The 23,553-nt window shown below is 41.1% G+C and overlaps 1 protein-coding gene across 18 annotated transcripts in view; it reads right to left on the reverse strand.

The window, feature by feature from the left end:
* ncam1a (neural cell adhesion molecule 1a) overlaps positions 1–23,553 on the reverse strand; it is a 212,581-nt gene that overhangs the window by 40,301 nt on the left and 148,727 nt on the right. For 10 of the 18 annotated variants that reach the window (XM_029447456.1, XM_029447468.1, XM_029447455.1 and 7 more), the window contains exons 7-13: positions 22,635–22,795; positions 21,800–21,942; positions 16,652–16,681; positions 11,583–11,733; positions 4,074–4,258; positions 3,846–3,942; positions 1,795–1,962 (exon numbers count right to left, since the gene is read on the reverse strand). In XM_029447456.1, coding sequence (XP_029303316.1) covers positions 1,795–1,962; positions 3,846–3,942; positions 4,074–4,258; positions 11,583–11,733; positions 16,652–16,681; positions 21,800–21,942; positions 22,635–22,795 — 935 coding nt within the window. The remainder of the gene's footprint in view (positions 1–1,794; positions 1,963–3,845; positions 3,943–4,073; positions 4,259–11,582; positions 11,734–16,651; positions 16,682–21,799; positions 21,943–22,634; positions 22,796–23,553) is intronic. The other 8 variants (XM_029447458.1, XM_029447457.1, XM_029447461.1 and 5 more) reach the window with 1 other exon arrangement.

The raw sequence follows: 23,553 nt of genomic DNA on the forward strand, positions 1-23,553 counted from the left end.
GTTTTGGTCTTTTCATGTATTCATTACCTCATGTAAACACTTCCTCCCTCTGGAAATGCCAGAAAACCGGCCATTACGGCTATTTTTAGTCTATTTGCATAATTAATTTACAGTGTACTGATGTTTACTAGAGACTATACAATACAGGCAAATATATATATTTAATGCATAGAACATAACATATGAAGTGTTGATCGACGGGGTACAGTACAAAGCATAGCAGGTGTACTTTGATTTATACTTGTCGCTTCATGTATGTGCACACTGCGGATATAGATATTCTATATGGACCGCAGTCATGGGTGTGGGTTTGTGTTATCTATAGCTGGCAGTACTGCTTTCAGACATGTGATGGCAGCCCTGGTTCACGACTGTAGATCGTGAGAGACACTTTAAACGCAAAGTCCTATTTTATTGACACATTTCAGCCACTTGATTATTCTTTATCAGTAACAAATGACTTACGCCCTCTCTGCCATGCTGCAGCTGAAAAAGGATGTATGTAATGTAATGTAAGCATTGTAACCAACATGGTCAATTCAGTGTCTTTTGGAAAGGCTTTCATTTATCAGCTGTAAGTTCGCTAATGTAGTTAATTGAGATATTCTTGGTCACATTTACAGTTGGTGTGTGGGTGCATGTGTTTTGTGTATCCACTTGCATGACAGGCGGCTCTTGGGCCTCGAGTTGACAGCGGAGCCTGTCAGCTACTCCACTGATACGTCCCATGTGGCAGACAGGATGAGAACCATCCATATTTGTAAGATCCACAAACCCTCAGTGGGACGGGGATAATATCTGGGGCCTGTCAGTGAGCCTGTCATTTAGGCTACACTGTGTTCCAGCTCTCCTCGTGACATCAGCTACTGTCATGTCTGGATTAACTGTTGTTACTTACTGAAATGTTTTCTGCAGGTTTGGGACCCTATTTCCTTCATGTACGAGATCTCTGAAGAAATAGATCCTCACATATCTGTTTAAGAATGTTCCAGGGATATAGGAACCACGCTGATGGGAAAAATATACCGATGAAAACGACTAACTTTCATGGATTTTGTCACTTGTATTGGTTTTCTTTTACTTATTTCCATTTGGAATATGTTTTCGCAAAACAGTTCCTATTGTGCGTTGGGTAATGAAAGCCGTGTGAGTTAGTGTTGCAACAATGCTTCTGTTACATTTTACATTGACAATATATTATAAAACTATTATATTTTTGTGAAAGCTGCACCATGACGTCACTTCTTAGTTTCCCTTTGCACTGCAACAATTACAACAAGTGGATTACCTAAAGAGTCGTTTTTTTAAAGTTTTAATTAGTACCTTTTTTTACAGGATTTCCAAACTGATTTATGGATATTATTATGTCAGACTGAGCAGATCTTTGTTCTATGAGATGACTTTTGAAGAAAGATGAAAATATGGATGTTCAGGATTAAAAAAGCTTAAAGGGGATACTAAGGTGTAGCTGATGCAGCTGATGCATCTTAAGAGACCGCAGACAACACTGACCCTGAAGAGAGGATTACAATAACATCCCTTGCATCCACTTTGCTTGATTAAAAGTATGGTTTAAAGGATTTCAGGGAACTGCATGTAAGTGGTGGTGAGTCAGGGACGTAAAGACCAATTCAACACTGAATCCCACAGAGCAGAAATCTACATCATAGCAGCATGTGATGCTAAAAAAATCAAAGTTAGACGTCTTTCAACAGTTCTTTGTAAATCTATTCAGTTTGCACAGACTTGGATAAAACAGCAATGAACTTTGGTCAAGAGAAATGGCCGACTCACCGTCCTTGGCATCGTGCTCACTGCCAGTCCATTCCTGGCCGGGTAAACGCCATTCCACTCTATACTTGGTAATGGGCACTCCACCCATAGAGTCGGGCTCCTCAAAACTCACCACTGCGGTGCTAGAGAAAGGTTCCACTTGTTGAATTTCTGGGGATGATGGCACCTCTGCAACAGAGAGCAGACAAAGAATATATATTTATATGTAAAATGCATGTTACTCCCAGTACATGCTTTGTTTATTGATCTGAAATGTCTGTGAGAAATGATTTGGGACTGAGAGAAATTGCAATTTCTTCTAAGATAATTTTTAACACAAGCTAGTTATTGAAAGGTGATACTGTCTATAAGTCAAAGGTTGTTGTGTGACAGCCTTTGAAAAGCGTGACACAAGTTCAGTGTCTCCACAGGACGTATTGGTTTGCAGGACTGTATATGTGCGCCATACCAAACTGCCTATGTGCATTCGCAGGGAGAGACTTCCATTTGAATGCATTAGAGGACCTGATGTGGTCGGCTCAGATTGATATCAGCCACTGCAACACCTACTGATAATGTTCTGCTCTAAATCAGTCCCTTTGACAATTGTGGTGCTGGCATGCCTCTGGTGGCCCAAAGCCTCTGGTTACCAAATTACTGAAGCTCTGTTGGACAAGCCTGAATGAGCCTGCAGCGACAGCTTCAGCTCAGGCCCGAGCTGCACTTTGATTCATGAAGATAGGACAGAGTGTCACAGAGACGGCGCACCGAATGCGATTTAGACCCGTTACTGTAATGCTGACTTTTTATCTTTCAGGGGAAGGACCTATTGATGGTAATCAGTATGTCAGGTGGGTGTTAATTCCATCCATTCAATTTGGGTCTACAGTCTCTTTACAATTACGGGTCATAAAATTTGATAGTATATTGATGGTTTTTCGAATTGAAGGACTCCATGACCTTTCCTCTGGTGCCGCTATAAAGCTAAAACTTCCACTTGTACACAAGAAAATGTAAAGGGTGGATTACCAAGACATTTACTAATCACACCCATGCTCCCCAGAGGATTAACCCCTTTGATTATACTGACGCCACGATCTTCCACCACCTTCACTACTGGCACCTTTCTAAGAACAAAATCAACGACTTTAGTCTGAAATGCTGGTAATTACAAAGCAACACCAGGTTTCTTTCTATGTGCTAAAAGGTGAAGGAATCAACTAATCATTCATTCATTCGTGCACGTCTGCAAAGCCTCCCAGAGCTGCTCATTACTATGATGCAAACGGAAACACCGCTGGAAACGTTCCTCCTTCCGTAACGATTAACCTACTGGATGCATTCTGGATTGTGTACCATTAGTACGGTATGTAATGCAGAGACTGTTTAATTATCCATGAAATTGAAATCATTTTGTTCAGTGAAGCTCGTTGCCTCGTGCTACTTGTTGAATCTTCTCATTGACATATCAATGTGGAAGATTTGGTGTAAATATGTATTTGAGCGGAGTTGTGTTTGGGACACTTTTAGTCCAACTACGGTTGCAGGGAATCACCTTAAGCATAGTGATGAGTTACGCAGCAAATGAAAAAGCAAAGAGAAAACACCTCAAAGGGCAGAAGAGGTTTTTAGCTAAATTAATTCCACTCCTCTGTATTTAGACAAAGTCCTAAGTGACCTCCGTCCTCTAATGGGTCCAAAACAAATGCAGTGCAAAGAACATACGGCTTAAAAGACAGTTCCACTTCAATTATACTTTTTGCTCATTACCTTTGCTGCGGAGTGCCTCGCGATCCTGTGCCTGCTCTGACTTTATTTTCTATTTATACGCTCCCTTTTGGACATAATTTCACATATCCTTGCTCCATACACTGACTCTGATGTACTGTATGTATATATAACTTTAAATGGACCTTGCACCTGGTCATAATAACATAATGTTATACAGTTTCTTCCCCTTGGTAGAAGCTGTCACATCATTTCTGGGTTGTGAAGTCATCAAACCTCCATCTCTTCCCACTAACCCCCATTTGGGATTTTAAGTGCAACGCTTAATTTTTCGGTGAACAAACCTGCTTGGATAAGAAGGAACTCCTTAGACTCAGAGCCCAACACATTGGTCGCTGTGCAGTTGTAGCTCCCAAAGTCATTCTGAGAGTCAGGGTTAATCTGAGAGATGGAAAGGGACAAAAACACAGAGTGGTCACGAGGCGAGGCACTGCAGGTGACGAGGCAGTTATTGGTTTATTCATGGGCTGATTGAGAGTTCCTTTGGGAAGTGTCCTAGATGTGCAACAGACCTCCAGGTAGCTGGTGGATGGTGTGTTGAAGATCTTCATGTTGGTGGTGTTGGCAGAGGGCAGCTGGAGGCCGTCTCTAAACCAAACCACTGAGGCTCCGGGGTGAGCCTCCACCTCACAGGTGATGTTGGCAGCGTTTCCCTCCCACGTGTACACCGTCACTGGACCCAGGATCTTTGGAGCATCTGCAGCAACACACAGGGGAGGGAAGATGGATCACATCAGGCATGTCTGGAACAGTGTGCTGATAATCTGGCCAGGAAAGAATCAGCTATTTACTGGAAAAGAATCTGGAAATGCAATTTTATGATTTATCTTTTTGATAAACATGAACATCATTTATTTTAGTAAGGATTGTGCAATGGATCTGAACAGTCAAAACATTTACATAGTTGTTACTATTTGGACATTATCATAAGGTCAAGGAAAGATTTAGAGGAACCATGGACCCGAAAGAATTCAAATAAACTTGCATTGAGCAACAATCAGAAGCAATATCGACTGGAATTGCTTCTTTTAAATATGAATCCAAAGTGAATAAAATAAAAACATCCAGACATCAAACTAGACGTGGCATCAGTACTGCATCTTATGTACCAGACAAGTGTAAATAGCCAAAAAATCTACTAATAATTAAAAGGCTGTTTGCTTCTGCTTCAATGAAAAAGAACAAAGTAAGAAAGAAATGTAATAATGTTGCACAAATAACACGACTTATTTATCCAGCTCAACTTTAATGAGACCATTAATGTTCAGATGCATGTTGACTTTTTGTTTTAGGGATTCAGTCTAAAGCAGTAACTCCCTGATAATCTCTGGAAGGGGAACCATTTCTTTATCCCTTTGTATCCAAATACAAGACATCATGATCTCAGAAGTGCTGTTCTGCTCACACAACAAGACACTTTCTTTCTTGCACACTGTTGTCATGGTGCCATGGGGGTGCATAAACTGCAAAACATCTTGGATTTTCCATGTTTGACGAGCGTCCAAACGTCTGGTACAGCTAACAAAGGAGTCAAGATGGCTCAAGCTAGAGGACTTTTCCATTAGGGCTCAGGCACAAACTGTTCCAGCTTTAATAGGGATCTGAATGCAATATTTCTACAATACAGTACAAACTCTTGAATTCATTCCAGAAGTGCAGGGAGAGAGGAAATTGTTGATTTATTCCACATCCTTTATACAAAAGCATATTTCTAATCATCCAACCCGTCACATCTCTCTATGAAAAATCCACAGGACTGATAGGAATCAGTCAGCTGGTAAAGGCCACATGGAGACTACTATCACAGGAGCAAAGAATTGTAGGATGCTTATATTTCCTTCCTTCCCTGAAGCTCCTCTTCTCCGCATTTCCAGCTGATCTTATCACGGCTACCAGTGAGATACTTCATTTAGAAATCTTTGCAATCAAAAAACACACTCCCGAAGGCAGCTGGAGCAATCCCAGCAATGCTGAGGGAACCAGCACAGTGTAGTATAATGGCTGTGTTGGTCTATATACATTCAAGGCCTTTTATGATAAACCTGTGATGGTTTTATGGAACATTAAATTGCTCATTTTACTTGTGACAAAAAGTATTTTACTGCAAGATGCTTCAGCTCAGCAAAACTTAAATGTCACATGGGCCATTATACACAGTGAGTCTAATAAGCACACAGTCATGAGTAAGCGAGAGCATCGAGTCAACAGAAATTCAGTTGGTTGATCTTGAGTTAGAGCTTTCCTCTAACTGCACCGGCTCCACATTTGATACCTGCAGAGATACCGATAACACTGCTACCATTGATGCGACAGTGCGATGCAAGCCGACTGTGATGTCCTCGTTGAATTGAAACCATATGGTCAGAATTATTCACAATGCGCCTTAATTTCATCATCATTGGAAGAGGCTTGAACAGGAGATTACTGTTTTCCTGCGTTGCTTCCTTTTATTATATCCCGATCACATCTCTGGGCATTCTGAATGCTGTGAAGTATGCTCTGCTTCTCGAGTGCTGTGAAATGCTGTGGCCTCTGACACTGCCGGGGCTGAACTCCTGACCCTGGATCCTTGAAAACTCTGCAGTGTGCTGCAGCTGGACTTGATGGACGAGAACGGGTAATAATAATAATGCTTCATCTCCTGTAGCCCATATTACATCCCTTGTATCCCTCTCTCTATCAATGCTGCTTTCGGGTCCTGTTGACTCACTACAGGGCTGTGACCCGCCTGTGTGATTTCTGTAGCCTCCTCGCCTGCTGATGGTGAGATTATTGACTATTGCAAATAACAGGAATGTATCCACTAGTGGTGCTCTTACAGGTCACATGCAACACAAAACACATAGAAAACATAGTAATACATACAGTAATATGAATTACTGGGAATAATATACAGCATATACAGGTTAGGTATAACTGCAGGACAATTAGTAGGAAATTAGGAATAGGAGTATTTTAACTTTTAACTTTAAGAGTAAGAGTAGATTGTTTATATTTATGTATACATGTATATAGTTACTGTATGTGTGTTTATGTGCATTTTGTTGAATTGTGAGAAAGGTATAGGGCTAATAAGCTACAGCTTCTGCCTGCACTGTTTCTAACATTGCTATAATCTATGGACATTGATTTGGTGTTTTATGGCTGTGTAAGCACTTGGGAACAATTCTATTATAAGAATTTATGTTAAAGACTAAATAAGATTAGGTCAAGATCAGATGCTCATGGTTCGGGCCACACCTGTGTGATGTGCTAGCTCAGCATTAACATGTAGAAGTAAAAGTGACACTTGATTGTATTTAGGTTTTGCTTCAGGCCAATGCATGAAACAAACTGAATGCATAGATGCTGATTCTATCGTGTGAGGGATGACATACTAAGGATATGGTTTTTTCTAGGTGGTGGGGGTTCTTTGGTATGAAAATGGTGAAATGTCAAAACATTGACAATTGGCACCAGAATATATTTCTCTGCAGCTTTATTCCTAAAATATATTAGTATTATCACAGCAATTAAAGTTAAAATTAACTCTCTGCAGGCTGAGAATATCACATGGAGCGTTCTGAACTCGGCAACAATAAAGAATGAAAGCTTTGCACATACAGTAGGTTGAAATGTGTGACTGTACAGCCAGCAGGGCAGAGATGAGTAGGAACCTGCTTCCTTTTTCATTCCACAATCATGCTAAACAAACTTCAGCTGCTGACAAAACGGAGCTCAAACAGAAAAGTTATTAACACTTTCCTATCAGTCCTTCAGCAGCGCCATAGACACACTGAGCCCAGCTAATGGGATCATGCTGTGCAGCAGATTGGAAGTTCCATGCTATGATAACGTCTTCATTGTGTGAGTGGGCGAGTGGTGATAGAGGGGACAGAGAGTGAGAGCTGTGCTCAAGACAAAGCACCTTTTCTTATCGATAATTGCTTGGCAACAGTGAATCAGTACCTGATTACTTGCTGATTACTGGAGCTAACGGCAAGCACTCAAACAGCTCTATCAACACTGCATTGTGATTATATCTCTGAGCAAATTGCTGGCACATTGAGAAGATGGCATATTAATCCAATTAAATGTTAATTTGCTGTATGTATCTCTTTCTTTTTGACCAAGGTAACATTTGATAGATTTCAAAACAAGATCAAGTTATGATTTGGATTCCATTATGCATGTCCAATCTTTCCAAGGGTATGTTTTGATATATATCCATCAATCTATCCTTCTATCATCCATCCATCCATCCATCCATCCATCCATCTATCCATCCATCCATCCATCCATCCATCCATCCATCCATCCATCCATCTATCCATCCATCCATCCATCTATCTATCCATCTATCCTTCTATCATCCATCTATCCATCCATCCATCTATCCATCCATCCATCATCCATCCATCCATCCATCTATCCATCCATCTATCCATCCATCCATCCATCCATCCATCTATCCATCCATCCATCTATCCATCCATCTATCCATCCATCCATCCATCATCCATCCATCCATCCATCTATCCATCCATCCATCCATCCATCCATCTATCCATCCATCCATCTATCCATCCATCCATCCATCCATCCATCTATCCATCCATCCATCCATCCATCCATCCATCTATCTATCCATCTATCCTTATATCATCCATCTATCCATCCATCCATCTATCCATCTATCCATCCATCCATCCATCCATCCATCCATCCATCCATCCATCTATCCATCTATCCATCCATCCATCCATCCATCCATCCATCTATCCATCCATCCATCTATCTATCCATCTATCCTTCTATCATCCATCTATCCATCCATCCATCCATCTATCCATCCATCCATCATCTATCCATCCATCCATCTATCCATCCATCTATCCATCCATCCATCCATGCATCCATCCATCCATCCATCTATCCATCCATCCATCTATCCATCCATCCATCTATCTATCTATCCATCTATCCTTCTATCCATCCATCCATCTATCCATCCATCCATCCATCTATCCATCCATCCATCTATCCATCCATCCATCCATCCATCCATCCATCCATCCATCCATCCATCCATCCATCCATCCACCCATCAAATACATATATGAATCAATATAAATTACTGATGTACAAATGTATGCAAAACATTGGGGCACAATTTCTCAGTCTGTAATTCTGCTGGAGGGAAATGTAAGTTAGTGTCTGCTGAGGACAGTTTAATGTTACGATATATGGTCTGTAAGTTTCAAGGCAGTTTTGTTTGGTCTCTGTAGTCCAGCACATCAGAGTTGAAGTGAAACAGTGACTAACTTATAGCTTTAATTTGAGGGTGTTGTACATCCACAAGAAAACTGTCAATCAAGTGCAAAAGCATTTGAGTCGAGATTAAGGATGTTCAAAGACCATAGTAATTAGACCGTTACACAAAAATGAGGACACAGACATTTTAAGCCTCAAAAGCCACTGTACCCCGAGGCTATGTCAGAGCAGAGACCTTAGTTTCCATGGTAACAAATCGCAGCGATACCACTAACCCAGGAAAGAGTCTGCTCTGTCGCCCACCTTTCATCCCCAGAGACAGAGGTGACTGCCCAGACGCTGCATCTGCAGAAACAGGTCTTTGACAACACAAACTCCCCGCGGGCCTCCTCGCATTACAATATTTATTTATTTGCATACAGTGCCAGGTTTTTAAGGTAAAAGAGAAAAGCTCCTATAAACTGCAGATATTATGGCAAAGCAGATGTTGCTGAACAGGTTGAGGCTGTTACTCAAATTTAATTTACCCCCCCCCCAAAAAAATAAACATAGTCATGAATCAGACACCTTTGTCATCTGATGCCAAACCATGAGTAAGTTCAAGCTTAGTTAAAACATAGAGAGGTAATGTATGTACCATACAAGTAGGTACAACTTAGAGTTATGATAATACTTACACCTCCCCTGAGCAGGAAGTTCACTGGTACTGTGGCAGAACAGTTAAGAAAGGTGGGGACTAATGCTAGAAGAGCCAGAGGAACATTTCCTTAGATATCTACACCAGGAGCACATTTCCTGTGACAACTACATCCCTTGTACATGATGACACTGACATGCTCCCGCAGTCTTGTGTTGTACGCTTCCTTTATGCTGCTTCACTTCACCTGAGATGAGAATTGCCGCTGGCACCACTTGGTTGCATGTAACAGAAACTTGTCAGCATTAAGGTGTTGACTTCAGCAGAATCTTTTTCGCTAAGATGGAAGATTTCCAAAGACTTTTGCTGATGACAATGATTTAATCGCGGGCAACTCAGTTAAATTATATTGTAAGTAGAAATGGGGAAAAGGAGCAAAGTACCAATGTGGAGTTTAATCTGCTGACTTGACTCTTGAACTTAGGATCAAACGGGCTGCAGAACTCTTTCTGAGGAGGGAATATCTCGTCTGTGTGAGTGAAAAGCTTGGGTCATTGATTTTTCTGCCTACAGGTAAAATCATCAGCTAATGAACAAAGCCCTGAAAAGCTGGCAGGATGCTGTCAAAAGCCATTTTTTGGAAACAGAGGGAATCACAACCTGAGCAAAAACAGACATGTAGAGAAAACGCCTGGGCACCAAACACATCAATTACAAGGCGATTACTCCTGGAACGCACTGAACTTCACAGCCAGATGATACATCACAGTGCAATAATGGGATTCTACAATCGGCGAGTAATCAGAGACATTTATTACTGACTCTTAATAACATGACATTTAGTTTGAAGGCTGTCCTGGGCAACTGTGGGGACAGGAGCAGCTGTTCCAGGTGAACGCCAACAAGAGACAGGTGTATGCCTCTTACAAAGTTCCCCACGGGAGAATTCTCTTAGCCTTTATATCGTCACATCGAAGAAAAATGTCTTACACTGACACTTATTCTTTGACCTTTATTAGAATATATAAAATGTAGTCGTGGCTGTGTGTTCAAATAGGATTCTGGCCATGTGGGGGAGGCAAGCTCTCTCAATACTTTCAAAAGTAAACTAAAAACACATCCCTTTACTTTAGCCTTTTAATGGGGATATGTCATACAATCTTTAATGCTGCTCCTCACTTTAAACACATTTAAATGCTTTTATTATGTAATGTTCATTGTTGCTATTTTATACTATTTTAATTCTGATATTTGACATTGAATGTGTAAAGGTGAAAGAGTGTGAGATCAAACAGACTGTGTTACCACGGGGAAATGTGTTTGCATGTTCTTAACACAAATAGTGGAAAAGTGAAAGATTAAAGAATATATTAGAGAGGACTGGCTTTGACCGACAGATTTCATAAAAGTTAACAAATCTGGGATTTGTTCATGAAACAGGCTTTAAAAGTAGATTTTGCCAAAAGAATCTGGACTCGCAGAGACGTCTTTGTTTTAACTGTTGAAAGGTCAATAAAGAAGTTGACGGAGACTAATGTGTAGCAAAGGGAGTAAACCAGCTGAAAGGCCACAAGGGCCCATTGCTGATCTTATGCTTTTAAAATCTGGCTCTGACAGTTTAAAACATTTAGTGGTGGTTTTCTATGTCACACTCATTTACATCTGTGATTATTGAACTGTAAATGTTCTTATTCTTTCTACTAATCTTTATGTTTTTGCTGTGAAGCACTTTGGGCTGCAATTCTTGTATGAAATGTGCAAAAAAAGCTTATAATTACATTATTTAAAGGGATGTGCATGAGAACAATTCACTGAATTAACCCAAACCACATTACAAATGACATATTGGACAACAATCTTTAACATTCATAACGACACAGTGTCATAACCGTCCTATGCGCAGCCCTTTAAATAAAGCATTATTTAACATGAATTCATATCAGAAATGTGTGAAAGAAAAGTCAAAATAACAACAAATAGTTAAACATTTGAGTAAACACATCATCGTCCTGAGAGTGAACGTATGCAGATGTGACAGCAGCTCAAAGCTCTGAGCTTCACGAGAGCATCAGAACATTACAAAACATAGTGCTGATGAAACACATGGCGTGGGAGGAGTCGGGTGACTTACAGCGGACCTCCAGGTACATGTGCTGGTTGTCCTGGCCGATGGAGTTGCTGGCGGTACAGAGATACTGGCCGGCAAACGTGAACAGGACGTTTTTCAAGGTGAGCGAGGACACCCGTGCGTGGCTGCGTACCACGATGTTTCTGTCGAGGCTCTACAAAGAAGAGGAGAAAGCAATTAGTCTCACTTACAGAGCCTGATATGTTCATAGCAGTGGATGCTCGTCCTGCTACTCCTTCAGCTTGTTTAGCAACAGGTGATGGGGTTCTGATTCTAGATAGTTTGGAATAAACTGGATACAAAACTAAAAAAACAAACAAAGTGTGATGAACGTTTGTTTGACGGGTGCAGAAACCCCACGTGATGAGCAGCTGGATGGAGACAACATAAAAGATACAACTGCAATAAGATCTTAACACCACAGAGGCAGAATAGAAAAAACAAGCTGGATAAAAATCAAAAGATAAAGCTGGTGTTCTTCCATATTCTTCTTATTGTAAGGTGAGAGCCACATAGAGGACGGGGACTAGAACCACGTAGGGATGTGTTACCAATAACACAACATAGAGATACACCAGCCTTATCCTTCACAGTGTGGATGCACCTAAGATAACGTGTCAAATACACTTTGTCTCGGACGTGTAGAAACAGTAGCAACGTGGACGTCGTGGCCACCGAGAAACATTTTCTGCATCAGCGCAGAAAATGCATTTTCTGGGAATCAGCGCGTGCATGAAGCCCGGGGAAATAAGCTCGGAGCTCCTACGGTATGTCGATTGCTGTCCCTACCGTTGAACAGTCTAGTCGGAGGTTCACAGCAGGTATAATTGCAGTTTGAACGCAATGATTGTACCTTGTATTTATTTTCCTCAACAGATCAGCTTTATTGCCCTGCCTACTTGCTCGGACATGTTGTATTGCTGGCTGCGCAGTCACCGAGGCCTCTTTGACCTCGCTTGCCTTTTTAATCATGCGCGACAACGTAGGTTAATCTGCAGCGTTCATGTTGTCAGATACAAAGATGAGGTCAAAGGACGGGTGCTTCGTGCTCCGTGATGTTTAAAGTCACACCAGACCATTTTCACATTGAGTATGTTGCCAAAACACTAATGTTAGCTTCCCACCAGGACAATAATTGAGATATAAAATATGCTGCAGAAGGTCTTAGGGGGGGAAAAAACCCATAAATAATAAAGAAGAGCCATGTAGCAGGACCTATAAAAACTCTGGTTGTTAAAAATATAATAACAGCTTCTCTTCCCTCTGGGCGACACGCAGTTCAAACCAACAGGGATATACATCTTCCTTCTACCTGCCATGATTTGCTATTAATATTTCAGGCATTCTAGGTGCTTCAGCGTTTATGTTTTATAAATAATTAAATGAAATTTGTTTGTATTAGCATTATGGCACAAAGTGTTATCCTATACAGAGCGAGGGGGATGCAGATGTGACGGAAACATTTCTGCTGTTTACTGAAGATCTGAGGGAGTGTCCTGGAACATTTGGTAAAGGGCAGCGTTAATCTCGCCTTACTGCAGTGACACTGGAAGACGCCGCACTGGGCACACTGTTGGAATGTAAACAGCGATAACGTTAATGGAGAATAATACCTGAATGATACAACAGAGGTAAAAACAGGATTTAATCATTAATTCCAATTAATGATTTTAATTATACGACTTAACTGTTAATACAAGTTTCCCTTGTCATGTATTCTGTACATCAACTATTATACAGGAGCAGCCTGCAGACACAAAGCACACTTCATATCACTGAACTCTTTATATGTGCAGCTTCTGTATTTTCACTAAACTTAAATAAAAGCTGACGTGTAAAGCACCTTTTTTACTTTTCTATGTGTTTTCCCTGTAAGCACGTCTCCAACACCTACAGCACAGCCTCCCTGACTCTACACAAAGATGCTAATGCTGCATTAATGTCACACTGGATTACTGTAAATACATAATACCAACTAGTAACAAACGGTGGTTACAAGGAGTGCAAGTGATGTTCTAGCTTCCTACTTTATTTGCAAAGTTTGTCAGCAGTCAACATGGCACACACTAACACATGCATGTAAACCATGGGGAGTTGACCAAGATGCTAACATGCTGACGTTCAACGAGTAATGTTTAACATCCTGTTAAGGTATTTAGTCCTAAACTATTGATTTACGAGGAACTTTGATCCGACGATGGCACTAAATGAAAATTCGGGGGATCATTACAATCGCTCCTGTGGGTAACATCGTCTGCACCAAACTTCACAGAAAGCAATCTACAAAACACTTCACCCCGCTAGTTGTAGACTACAGACCTGAGAAACTTATGTTACTACACTGCAGGGACGCTGTTCAGACAACAAAAGGAAGAAGTGGAGTGATATTGTTATCGATTTCATTTCACGTTAATGCTGAATCGGGCCTAGCACAAGCAGCTGGCACATTTATCAGTTTGCATTTAGTATGACTTCCTGAGTCGTGCGTACTGTAATTGTTTTTTGATTCTGTAATTGACAGGACATTAGACTGATGAAAGTAGAGCTGTGTGTTCTTAAGTAAAGCTGATCCTGACAACACTGTATTCAAAATGGCCACTGCACCTAGACAACTCATGAATAAGCTGTCTCCAAATCTGGGGTTCTGGATCCTCGTGCAGGATGTGATACATGAAGGTGAACCGGTGCCCTGTCAACTCAAGTCAAACATGTTGACGTCCAGGATGCCTGAAGTGGCCGACGGGCGCTGGTGGTGAAGTTACTTATTCAGCATCGCTGACATCAAAGGTGTTCAGCGGGCAGGTTACATCAGACCTCCATGTGGGTCAAGTGTCAAGCTGCTTTGTAAAGTGCACTTCTCAGGAAATAAAAACACACTGTAAAGGCTTTGACGTCCCCTTCAGCATAATACCACCATTCAGGATCCATTTATCATCGTGGCTAATCACACAATGCCTGCTTGTTAGCAGCCTGTGATTTATGCCCATCACAGAGCCGAGTTCAGCTGGTGTCTCCTGCAGGCAGTGCCCAAACTATTATCGGCAACTACAGATTAGTTCGACCACTGCTCTGCTATTACAAGTGCATTCATCAACGGCTGATTTTCTACGGTGGGCGACTTTAACATTGTAACGTTTCTGTCTTTACTGCTGCGCAGAACTACGCACTGACAATATCTCTAGACACATAAAATATGGAAACTGGTATCTTCACTATAGATGGTTTGCTTTGAGGTAGTCCTGTCTCCAATGCTGTTATCTACACAGCCAGACACAAGCTGCTGTATCAGGTTAAACACTATGTCTACTCTCACTCCTGTCACCCTGCAGATACACGCAGTTGGGAGGAAGAGAAAAGGAACGGGAAACAGTTGCGGACAAACACATTTCTCGACTGACAATCATCTACTGACAGAGCAACACTTACCTACAGCAAAAGGCTACACTCTACATGTACTGCTAGTAGCTGGTTGTCTATAAAAGCAAGAAAAAAGCTATAGGGAAAACACTGTCATTAAATAATGAATCCACCTGCAAGTAATGGATGTACTTTGCACATATAGTACTGTACTACTATAATCAGAGGAGACAAGAATACAGTAACTTAGAACATACAAAGAGCATCCCATAATACTCCAGCTGTGGTCTGCAGAGCCTGTAATCACACCACCTGACATCCAGGTGGACTCATGTGATCGGATTATTGGAAGAAACTTCTCAAAAATAGGGAAGTAGCAATTTAAGCACTGAATGATGTCAGTCAGAGGCAAATGGCACACCTTTCAAATGTTATCAGGCGATTGATGAACAAAACAACTTCTTAGTTGGTTAAGGGAATTGATGATAAACTTACCAGCTACATGCTACCCCCCCCCCCCCCCCTGACCCACATCCGGCTGGTTACCACTGATACAGTTTAATCGCCTGATTGCATTCGAACTGGGTGATTTCAGAAGATGTAGTCAGAAGGTGTCGGTGCTGGTCGAGCTCTCGCACACAGCCCGACATTCTGATTTGCACAAGTTCATTTGGCATGTGATTTATATAAAAAGGGTAACGTTGGTTCATTGATTATTTTCTTCAGTGAAGCTTAGTAAAGTACATGAAGTTCTCCCCTTGTCGTGTCTGTGGGGCAGTGAGTGAAGTTAGCTTGTTATATTGTGTCAGTTCTATCGCAGCTCAGTAGTTCTCACTTTGTGGAGGGACAAGAGAATGCATGTGTCTTTCCAATCAAACACTACAGCAGGGAGCTCATGTGTAAAAGGGTTTTGGGGTTTATCGTGTCCTATGGCATGCTGGGGAGGGAGGTAACTAAATGTAATCTGTAATGTCTGTACCACTAGTTGCATCAACTTTCAATTCTATTGGGGTCGACACAGAAATCTGAGAGACCGAGATCTCAAACCCTGGACCCATAAATCCACAAACGATCTGCATGAGTAGATATAACAATGGGTAAGAGAAACGTTATTTGAGGGCCATTTGGTTGACTGCCCCAGTAAGACTAATGTATAAATGAGGCCCCAGGTGATTAGACTCCCCGCCTCACTGAAGGTGTCAGCTGCTGTAGTGTAGAAGTAAAAACATGCAGACTCCTGGCTTATCACAGAAGGCTACACCATTTAAAAACACTCTGTTAAGATTTAGTATAGTAGGTGAGTTAGCGCCGAGCTGGCCCTCAGCAGAGCAGACAGTGTTTTCTATGTGAAGAAGTAGAGCTGCTGCCAACAACCCAGTGCAGGAATCTGTTTCTTCCCTCAAAGTCAGAGAACTAACCAGACCATGCAGCAGGAAATAGCAGCATGCTACAACATCTAGATACTGTAACTGTCTAGCGTCTCAAGATGAAATGTGTTGACAAGAAGAAACAGGGACAAGTAAATAGGGCAAGTCTAAATGTGTACTGGAACTAAGTGGGTTAAATGTACTGTACTACGTTTCTAATAGTCTACATATTTAGTGCACAACTAAATGTAGCGAGCATTAAATGTTGGCTGGATGACAACACTTCTGCTCTGCAGTAAAGTTGGGCTATTACAACTACAGTCAGGCTACCGTATTTAGTAGCCATACCTCATATTTGTCTGGTCGCGTCCAAGAATCCTAGAGAGGACAAACACAGAGAAAGCGTTGTAAAGCATTCCACACAGTGAGTGCACCCTGGATGTACCTGCAGGAGATGTGCAATGCTTTCATGTTTGAAGGTCCATACCTGGCATTTGGAATGTTTTAGCTTATTGTCTATACATACATTACTGCAAATCGTTGTCCAAGACATACATGTGCATTAATAAAAATCTATTTTAATCCATTTGCAAATGGCAGGGAGGTAAACGGAATTACTCAGCGAGTTAGGCAATCCATCACGGTGGACTTTGTGTCCGCTTTGGTATATTGTATTGTTTATGCTAAAACAAGTGTACCATGCAACAGTAATGCAACTTTGATAACAACTAATGCAGACGTAATGCGTACGGTGATAGATTGCCCAACTCAAGTTTTGAGAATGTGTATTGATTTTTATACCCAAGTGAAACAAATGGAAACCAATGGTTGCCTGAAAGGTAGAATAACACACTGTTACATCTTCAACATGCTTCGTAGAGTGCAGCAGGAATGTGCAGGAAACATTATTTATGACTTATACATGTACAAATACTGGAATTGGTCACAAAATACTCAAAATATTATATTATTAATAACAGGGCATTAAAACCAAACGTCAGTGAGTTCAAGGTTGTTCTTAAAGTGAAAAGGACGGTTGGTGGTGGATGGTGATGTCAGCATCACTGGCTTGGCAGTTCAACGGGGAATTTGACAGAACTGGTGAAAATGCCAAACTGGATTTTCCTGAAGCAGCATGAGGATATTTATTAATGTTCTGTAATGAGAGAGACTTTGGATGCACACTAAGGAAAACAGGACTGTGAGACTAATTATGAGTAAGATATCTGTATGTACGTGTAATTACAAGTGCATACAGATAATTCTAGTCTAATGGTGGTACCAATGTGCAATGAACCACAGGAACACAATCGCACTGATGATACATGTATAACATCCGCTACACTTTTTACATTATGGTGAATTTCACAAGAGGCAGCCAATGAAATGTTCCGTCACTGGACATCATTGTGAATGTGTGAGCTCTTGTAGTCTGGCTGCTATGATGTGGAACTCGATACAGCGCGAATGAAAGAGAGCGTGGCAAACAAATAAAACGAGCCAATGATGAATGACGATCGGATGAAAATTAGTGACAGCTATTACCAAATGATCGGCGGGATTTTCTGATTACGGCGGCATTAAATTAAAATTGATCTGACAGTGATAGATAGGAAAGGGAGGGACGATGACAGGCGGTGAATGGAAGAAGATACTCTGACAACTGAGAGTGGAGCAGGCGTGTCCTGTCTTGCAGGTAGAAGATAAGATTCAGTAACTCGCAGAACAGCCATGAATGAACTGTGCTGTGTGAATGCTTCCGGTGATTGGCAGTGATAAATGGCACGGATAATCGGAAAAAGTAGGGATACCATAGCTGAATCAATTTGAAAAATTCTCTTCTGATAAGCTGATAATAATATTCATAGAACCTTTCCAATCGTAAGTCGAAAAAGGGAAAGTTTGGCGCTAAAAGGAAAGTCATGAGTCCATTCAAAGTATATGCTTAATTCCAGAATGAATCAAGTGTAGCCAAGATACCTTTATCACACTACTGACATTTATTCTTTGTAAATCTGTGAAATGTTTACCATGGAAATGTCATTATGTTTTCTTTTTCCTGGCATGAAAGCAAGGTGGAGACAGAAAACCATCTTTTGGCACAACAGCCAGCTCCACAAGGCTGAGATGCGCTGCAGTCAGGTAAAAGCAACACCTCATCATGTTGGAAATCCCTCATTTGTGCACAGTTCTTTTCCTATTTCATAATTAGTCATTGGCACGGGACACAAAAATGACACTTTGGTCCCAAAAGGGAAACTGAAAAGAAAAAGGAGCTACACTTTTCAGAGGCTCTGGTAAAAGCAGATGGTGTATGAAGTAAAATTGAATTACTTTAATTACGTTTATTCCCTAAAGTGAAGCCAAAGAGAGAGAAAAAAACAAGAAGCAACACAGATTGTGACACAAAGCCATCTCATTTATGGGAACATCTTCCTATCTCCCAGGGGCATGGGTGGACTGTGTGGTGACTGACATGTTAAGACATGTTAGGGATAACGGCTGGTCCACATGTGTCTTTACTTGGATGGATGATGCATCTTTTCTGATTGGCCTTACTTAAAGGATAAGGCTAGCGATAATCAAAGTCAGACAAAACCCATGAAGAGACCAAAATGATTTAATACTACTACATGTATGTGCAGACTAAAACCAAATCAAATACACCAAGTGTAAATGTGTTAGCTGCAAGCTAGCTAGCACCGTACACACCAACTGTGTTTGTATGGAGTGCGTCAGATTCAACCTGATAAAAAAAACGTATCCTTTGTTCTTAATGTTACTTGAGCCTCCTTTTCCCCTGCTCTCTTTACATTCATGAACTGGACTCTTAAAGCCTTGGGATAAGTTAGTAATTTCACTCAAGTTGAAACATTTTCGATTTATGCGAATGCATCTTTGCCTCAGGCAGAATTTGTGCCCACTCTTAACTTTATATGCAATCACGCCATGCCTAATATTTGCTTTGCATTCAGTTTGAACTTAACAAGTACTGCCTGTGCAGCAAGAGCATAATGTAATTATAGTCTCTGTGCCATATATCTCTATTGTTATCCAACAACTAAACACAGCACTAAACCACATACTGTAAACCATCCAGCTGCTGTAAATACTGAAATTGGTTTTGGTCTTTTCATGGGATTAGTTGACAATAAAACAAGTGCAGAATAACACCGGCCTTATTCATCCGTATTGATTTTAATAAGAGTACAACTAGCAAAGATAATACAGAATGTCTTGACCGTGGTATTTTCAGTTTGATGTTGTTATACCAAGGTAGAACGGTTCATCACAGTGATATATGTGATGTTACATAATTCATCACACAGCACTAGCTGAATACAGCTGGGCAGAGCTGCAGAGTAAAGTAGGCCAGTATGGCCCAAACATTGTTCAACTAAGTCCCGCTGTGTCCTTTGGGACATAACAGCACAGGTGCTTTCGCTACTTTTACTTCAGGTGCCTCCAGGAAAAGGTTGCTTCATAATGTAAGGCGTTAGGTTCAGGCTAACCACTTTTATATTGACCATTTTGTTGCTGGAAGCTCATTACAGAACACAAAGAGAATGCACAAGAGAGAGAGAGAGAGAGAGAGAGAGAGAGGAGAGAGAGAGAGAGAGAGAGGAGAGGGAGAGAGAGAGAGAATGCTGTCTCGTTCATCGTTCGTCGACTCTATCTCGCGATCGCAGCGCTCTATAGTGCGCGCTGTCTCGAGAGACGAGAGGGAGGAGAGAGAGAGAGAGATGCATATGTATGGACGAGCATAAAACCAAACCTTAACTTTGTTTGCTTAGTATTTCAGAACTTACTACATAAAAAACAAACGTCTCAGGAACACTCAGGTCGCGGCCTCAGACTGTTTGCTGAATGCTGAATGCTGAAAGGTGATGACGGACGGGTTACCTCGCCTTCAATGGCCTACTTTAGTCACAAATTAGCATATTGGGCATGGCAGGGTGTGATTACAAATGCAGCACACACTGACCCATATTCAAGGGCATCGCTGCACAAATAGCCTATAAAGTAAAATTATTATTATTCAGGTTTTTTTTGCACCATCATATTGTTTACTTTCATTTTAATACGGATATTATGATGTATTATTATTTTGGCAGTATCAGTATCTAATGCAAGATGAAGCACCAACCAGAATTTGAGGTGTTCTTTCTGAATCCACGATCCTGCTCGAAGCAGAAAGGTAATTATCTTAATGCTGTTTACTGCATTCTCAGCTGGAAATTACCCTCTGAAGTGACTAATCCGTCTACTGCTCACATGATGCAGGTTGTCAGAAAAGACCGTTAAGATGCATTTTTCAAAATCATACCATTTTAATGAGCTGATAAGAACATAACAATATACTTGGGATGAGACTCTCTCTCCAGTCTGGCGACTACCAACAGCTGTGACCACTGTAATTTAGAAAATACACAAGGATGGTGTTCATAGCTCATAGGTATCAAGAAGCCTTTTACCGTATTCTACAGTCAAAGCTTAAATCCTGCGTTATCTCCAGTGCTTCCAAAGGAAAGAAAAACGGAGGATATACACCAAAGCATGACAAAAATGCATAACCCATAAAGACTTCTTTACTCTTGTATCGTGTTCATCTGGAGAAAAAGTGGATTATCACAGCAGTTTGGCATAACTGAGCGCAAAACAATCTAATTTTGAGATAGAAGGAGGTTCAGGGCTTCTGGCTTTAAACACAGCAATAATTAAGCTAATTTCCCTGAAATCATTTTTCTCTTTCTCAAACTCACGCTCACTTAATTTTGGATGAATTCCCAATGAGCACTTTTTACAGTAATTTCACAAAGATATTCCCTTTTAAATGCTAATAATTTATAGGAAGCAAGGTACGCTTGGGAATATCATGCCATGGCACTGTCTGGAAATTGGTTTCATAGAAATCTGCACACTCTCCCCTTTAGCACATATGATGGAAACTCACTGAATATGTTTTGCAATTCCAGCAGTATTGGAGAAATGCCATAAATTTAGAGAGATGGTACAATCCAAACTTTACTGCAGGAAATACAGGATTCAATATTTACACAATATTTATTGTTCAGCTGAACTGACGGCTATTAATGATCTTAGGTGGGAGGACTGGAAACAATGGAGTAAAAGACTAAACAAGCTATTGGTATATTGGTGTATGCTTTGGCTTTGTGATGTATTGGAGTTTCCCGATATAAATGACAATTTACTAAAGGTTTGTCAAAAAAACGTAGAGTCCACATACATATGATCGGTTATCAGGGTCTGCAGACATAGTGCGGGTCATCACATCATCAAAAAGAGTTCATCAACATTAAATGGAGAAACACCAACATGAGATTTGACATTTCTCGAGACCTTTATGTTCAGAGTGCCTCCATTCCAAAAGGTCAAATTGAAGGACTTTATTATTTCTTATTATTAAAATGGTCTTTGTATGTTTGAATGAGTGTATTGTTTGACAGAGGAATCGTATACGGAAAGGAATATTACCTGCTCTCCTTCAGTGAACACCTTGTTTTCAAAACTCCAGGAGATGGTGGGTGTGGGGTCTCCCGAGGACTCGCAGGTGAGGGTCACCTGTTCGTCAAACTCTGAGGCTGTCTGGTTATTCAGGTAGGTAATCTTGGGTTGCACTAGAAACAAGACAAAAATGATGAACGTGTTTGCAAACAATTGCTGATCCTGGCCACATGGAGAATGTAAACTTAATTTATTCTCTTTTAAAGCTCTGTTTTGGTCGAGCAGCTGAAACAGCTAGCTGCTACATGTTTGACTTACGCTAACGTATGGTCGCCAAACAACAATGTCTGGACAGGTAGTGTACAAGCAGGTAACGATTAGAGGCTAAAACGCTCAGCGGAGCTGCTGCAGACTGGGCTGATATGTTGTTGTCATGGGCGACATCGGGTACATAATACATTTGAGCTGTTGAAAATATTTATCAATGCAGTTTCAAACAGTGGTTACATATTGTTAGCATTACTGGAGTCAAGTATACATACAGACTTCATACTGGCTGTATACCCCATTGACCTATAATAGAGCTGCAAGCACATGATTACATAAGGTGGTGCAAAATTACTCATGGAGAGAAACTAGCATGCTATCTTTCAATGTCCTGAGGGGTGGCTTAATTAGATTTCAATAGGGCATGCTTTTCTTTAAACTGTATGCTTCACGCTGTGTAACTCTGCACCCACACTCTGGAAAAGCTGCAGAGATGTGCACAACAAATGTCAATAAGTACAACAGAAAAAAGGCCAGAGAGAGAGAAAGGATCCGCGCTGTACTTTATGCTACTGTAAGCAAAGAGTTATTCTCTTACCGAACACGTTCAGGCTGACTTCCTCAGCTTTCTCTCCTGCCTTGTTCTTGGCGATGCAAGTGTAATCTCCTTCATCCACTTTCTTGACATCTTTTATTACCAATTCTGAACCATCCTCGTTCAGGCTGTACTTATCGCCCCTTTCAAGGACAATGTTGTTACTGTAGCAGAGGGGAAAAGAGGAAAAAGACATTCACAAGTGTTTCATACGCAACTTGAGGGGCCTACAAATAACTTTCTTAACTCACTGACAATGATCTGTTGGGGTTTTATCTCAGGAAGAGAGCAGCTGGCATGGAATAAAGGCTGGGAGACAAGAAAAAGCTGTCCTGTGCCGCACAAGGACAGCTTGTGTTTGCCTCAGCTCTCCTTTAGCCCTTAAATCTGTGTTTTTAAGAAGGCCATGAACCAATTTGATACTGATGTATGTTTGCTTCTGTTTTGAGAAACATTTCTTTCACTGCTGAGAAGCAGAAGTCTTCACAGAGGTTACAATCCTGTTTGTATAAGTTGTGTTCCTGGAGTAGCAGCCTTCCCGAGGCATTTTGCAGCCAGACAGTGAGTGACAAATAACAAATAGATAGTTTTTTTCCACTGCCTCACCCATCTGTCCTGCCTACCACCTCACTGTCTGTCTCAACTCTGTGCTGGCCAGGAACTGCATCTCCCTTAGCCTCGACACCCACATCACACTCCAGCCTGACTGTGTGGAAGACGGCTGTGAGCAGCATCCGTGCTGTAAAGTCTTATTCACTCACACGTCTGCATTAAAAGCTTTATTCACACATTCCTCTGCACAGCGGTGGTGCTGCTGCGTCACACACATGCTGCACCCTGAATATGAAGGCACATTGAGCAAACAGCTGCATGAAGAGCAATGCATGTTGGTTATGTGTGTCATTAATTCATAATGAATAAA

Source organism: Cottoperca gobio, chromosome 14 (genome assembly GCF_900634415.1).
Source record: "Cottoperca gobio chromosome 14, fCotGob3.1, whole genome shotgun sequence".
NCBI classification, from domain to species: domain Eukaryota; kingdom Metazoa; phylum Chordata; class Actinopteri; order Perciformes; family Bovichtidae; genus Cottoperca; species Cottoperca gobio.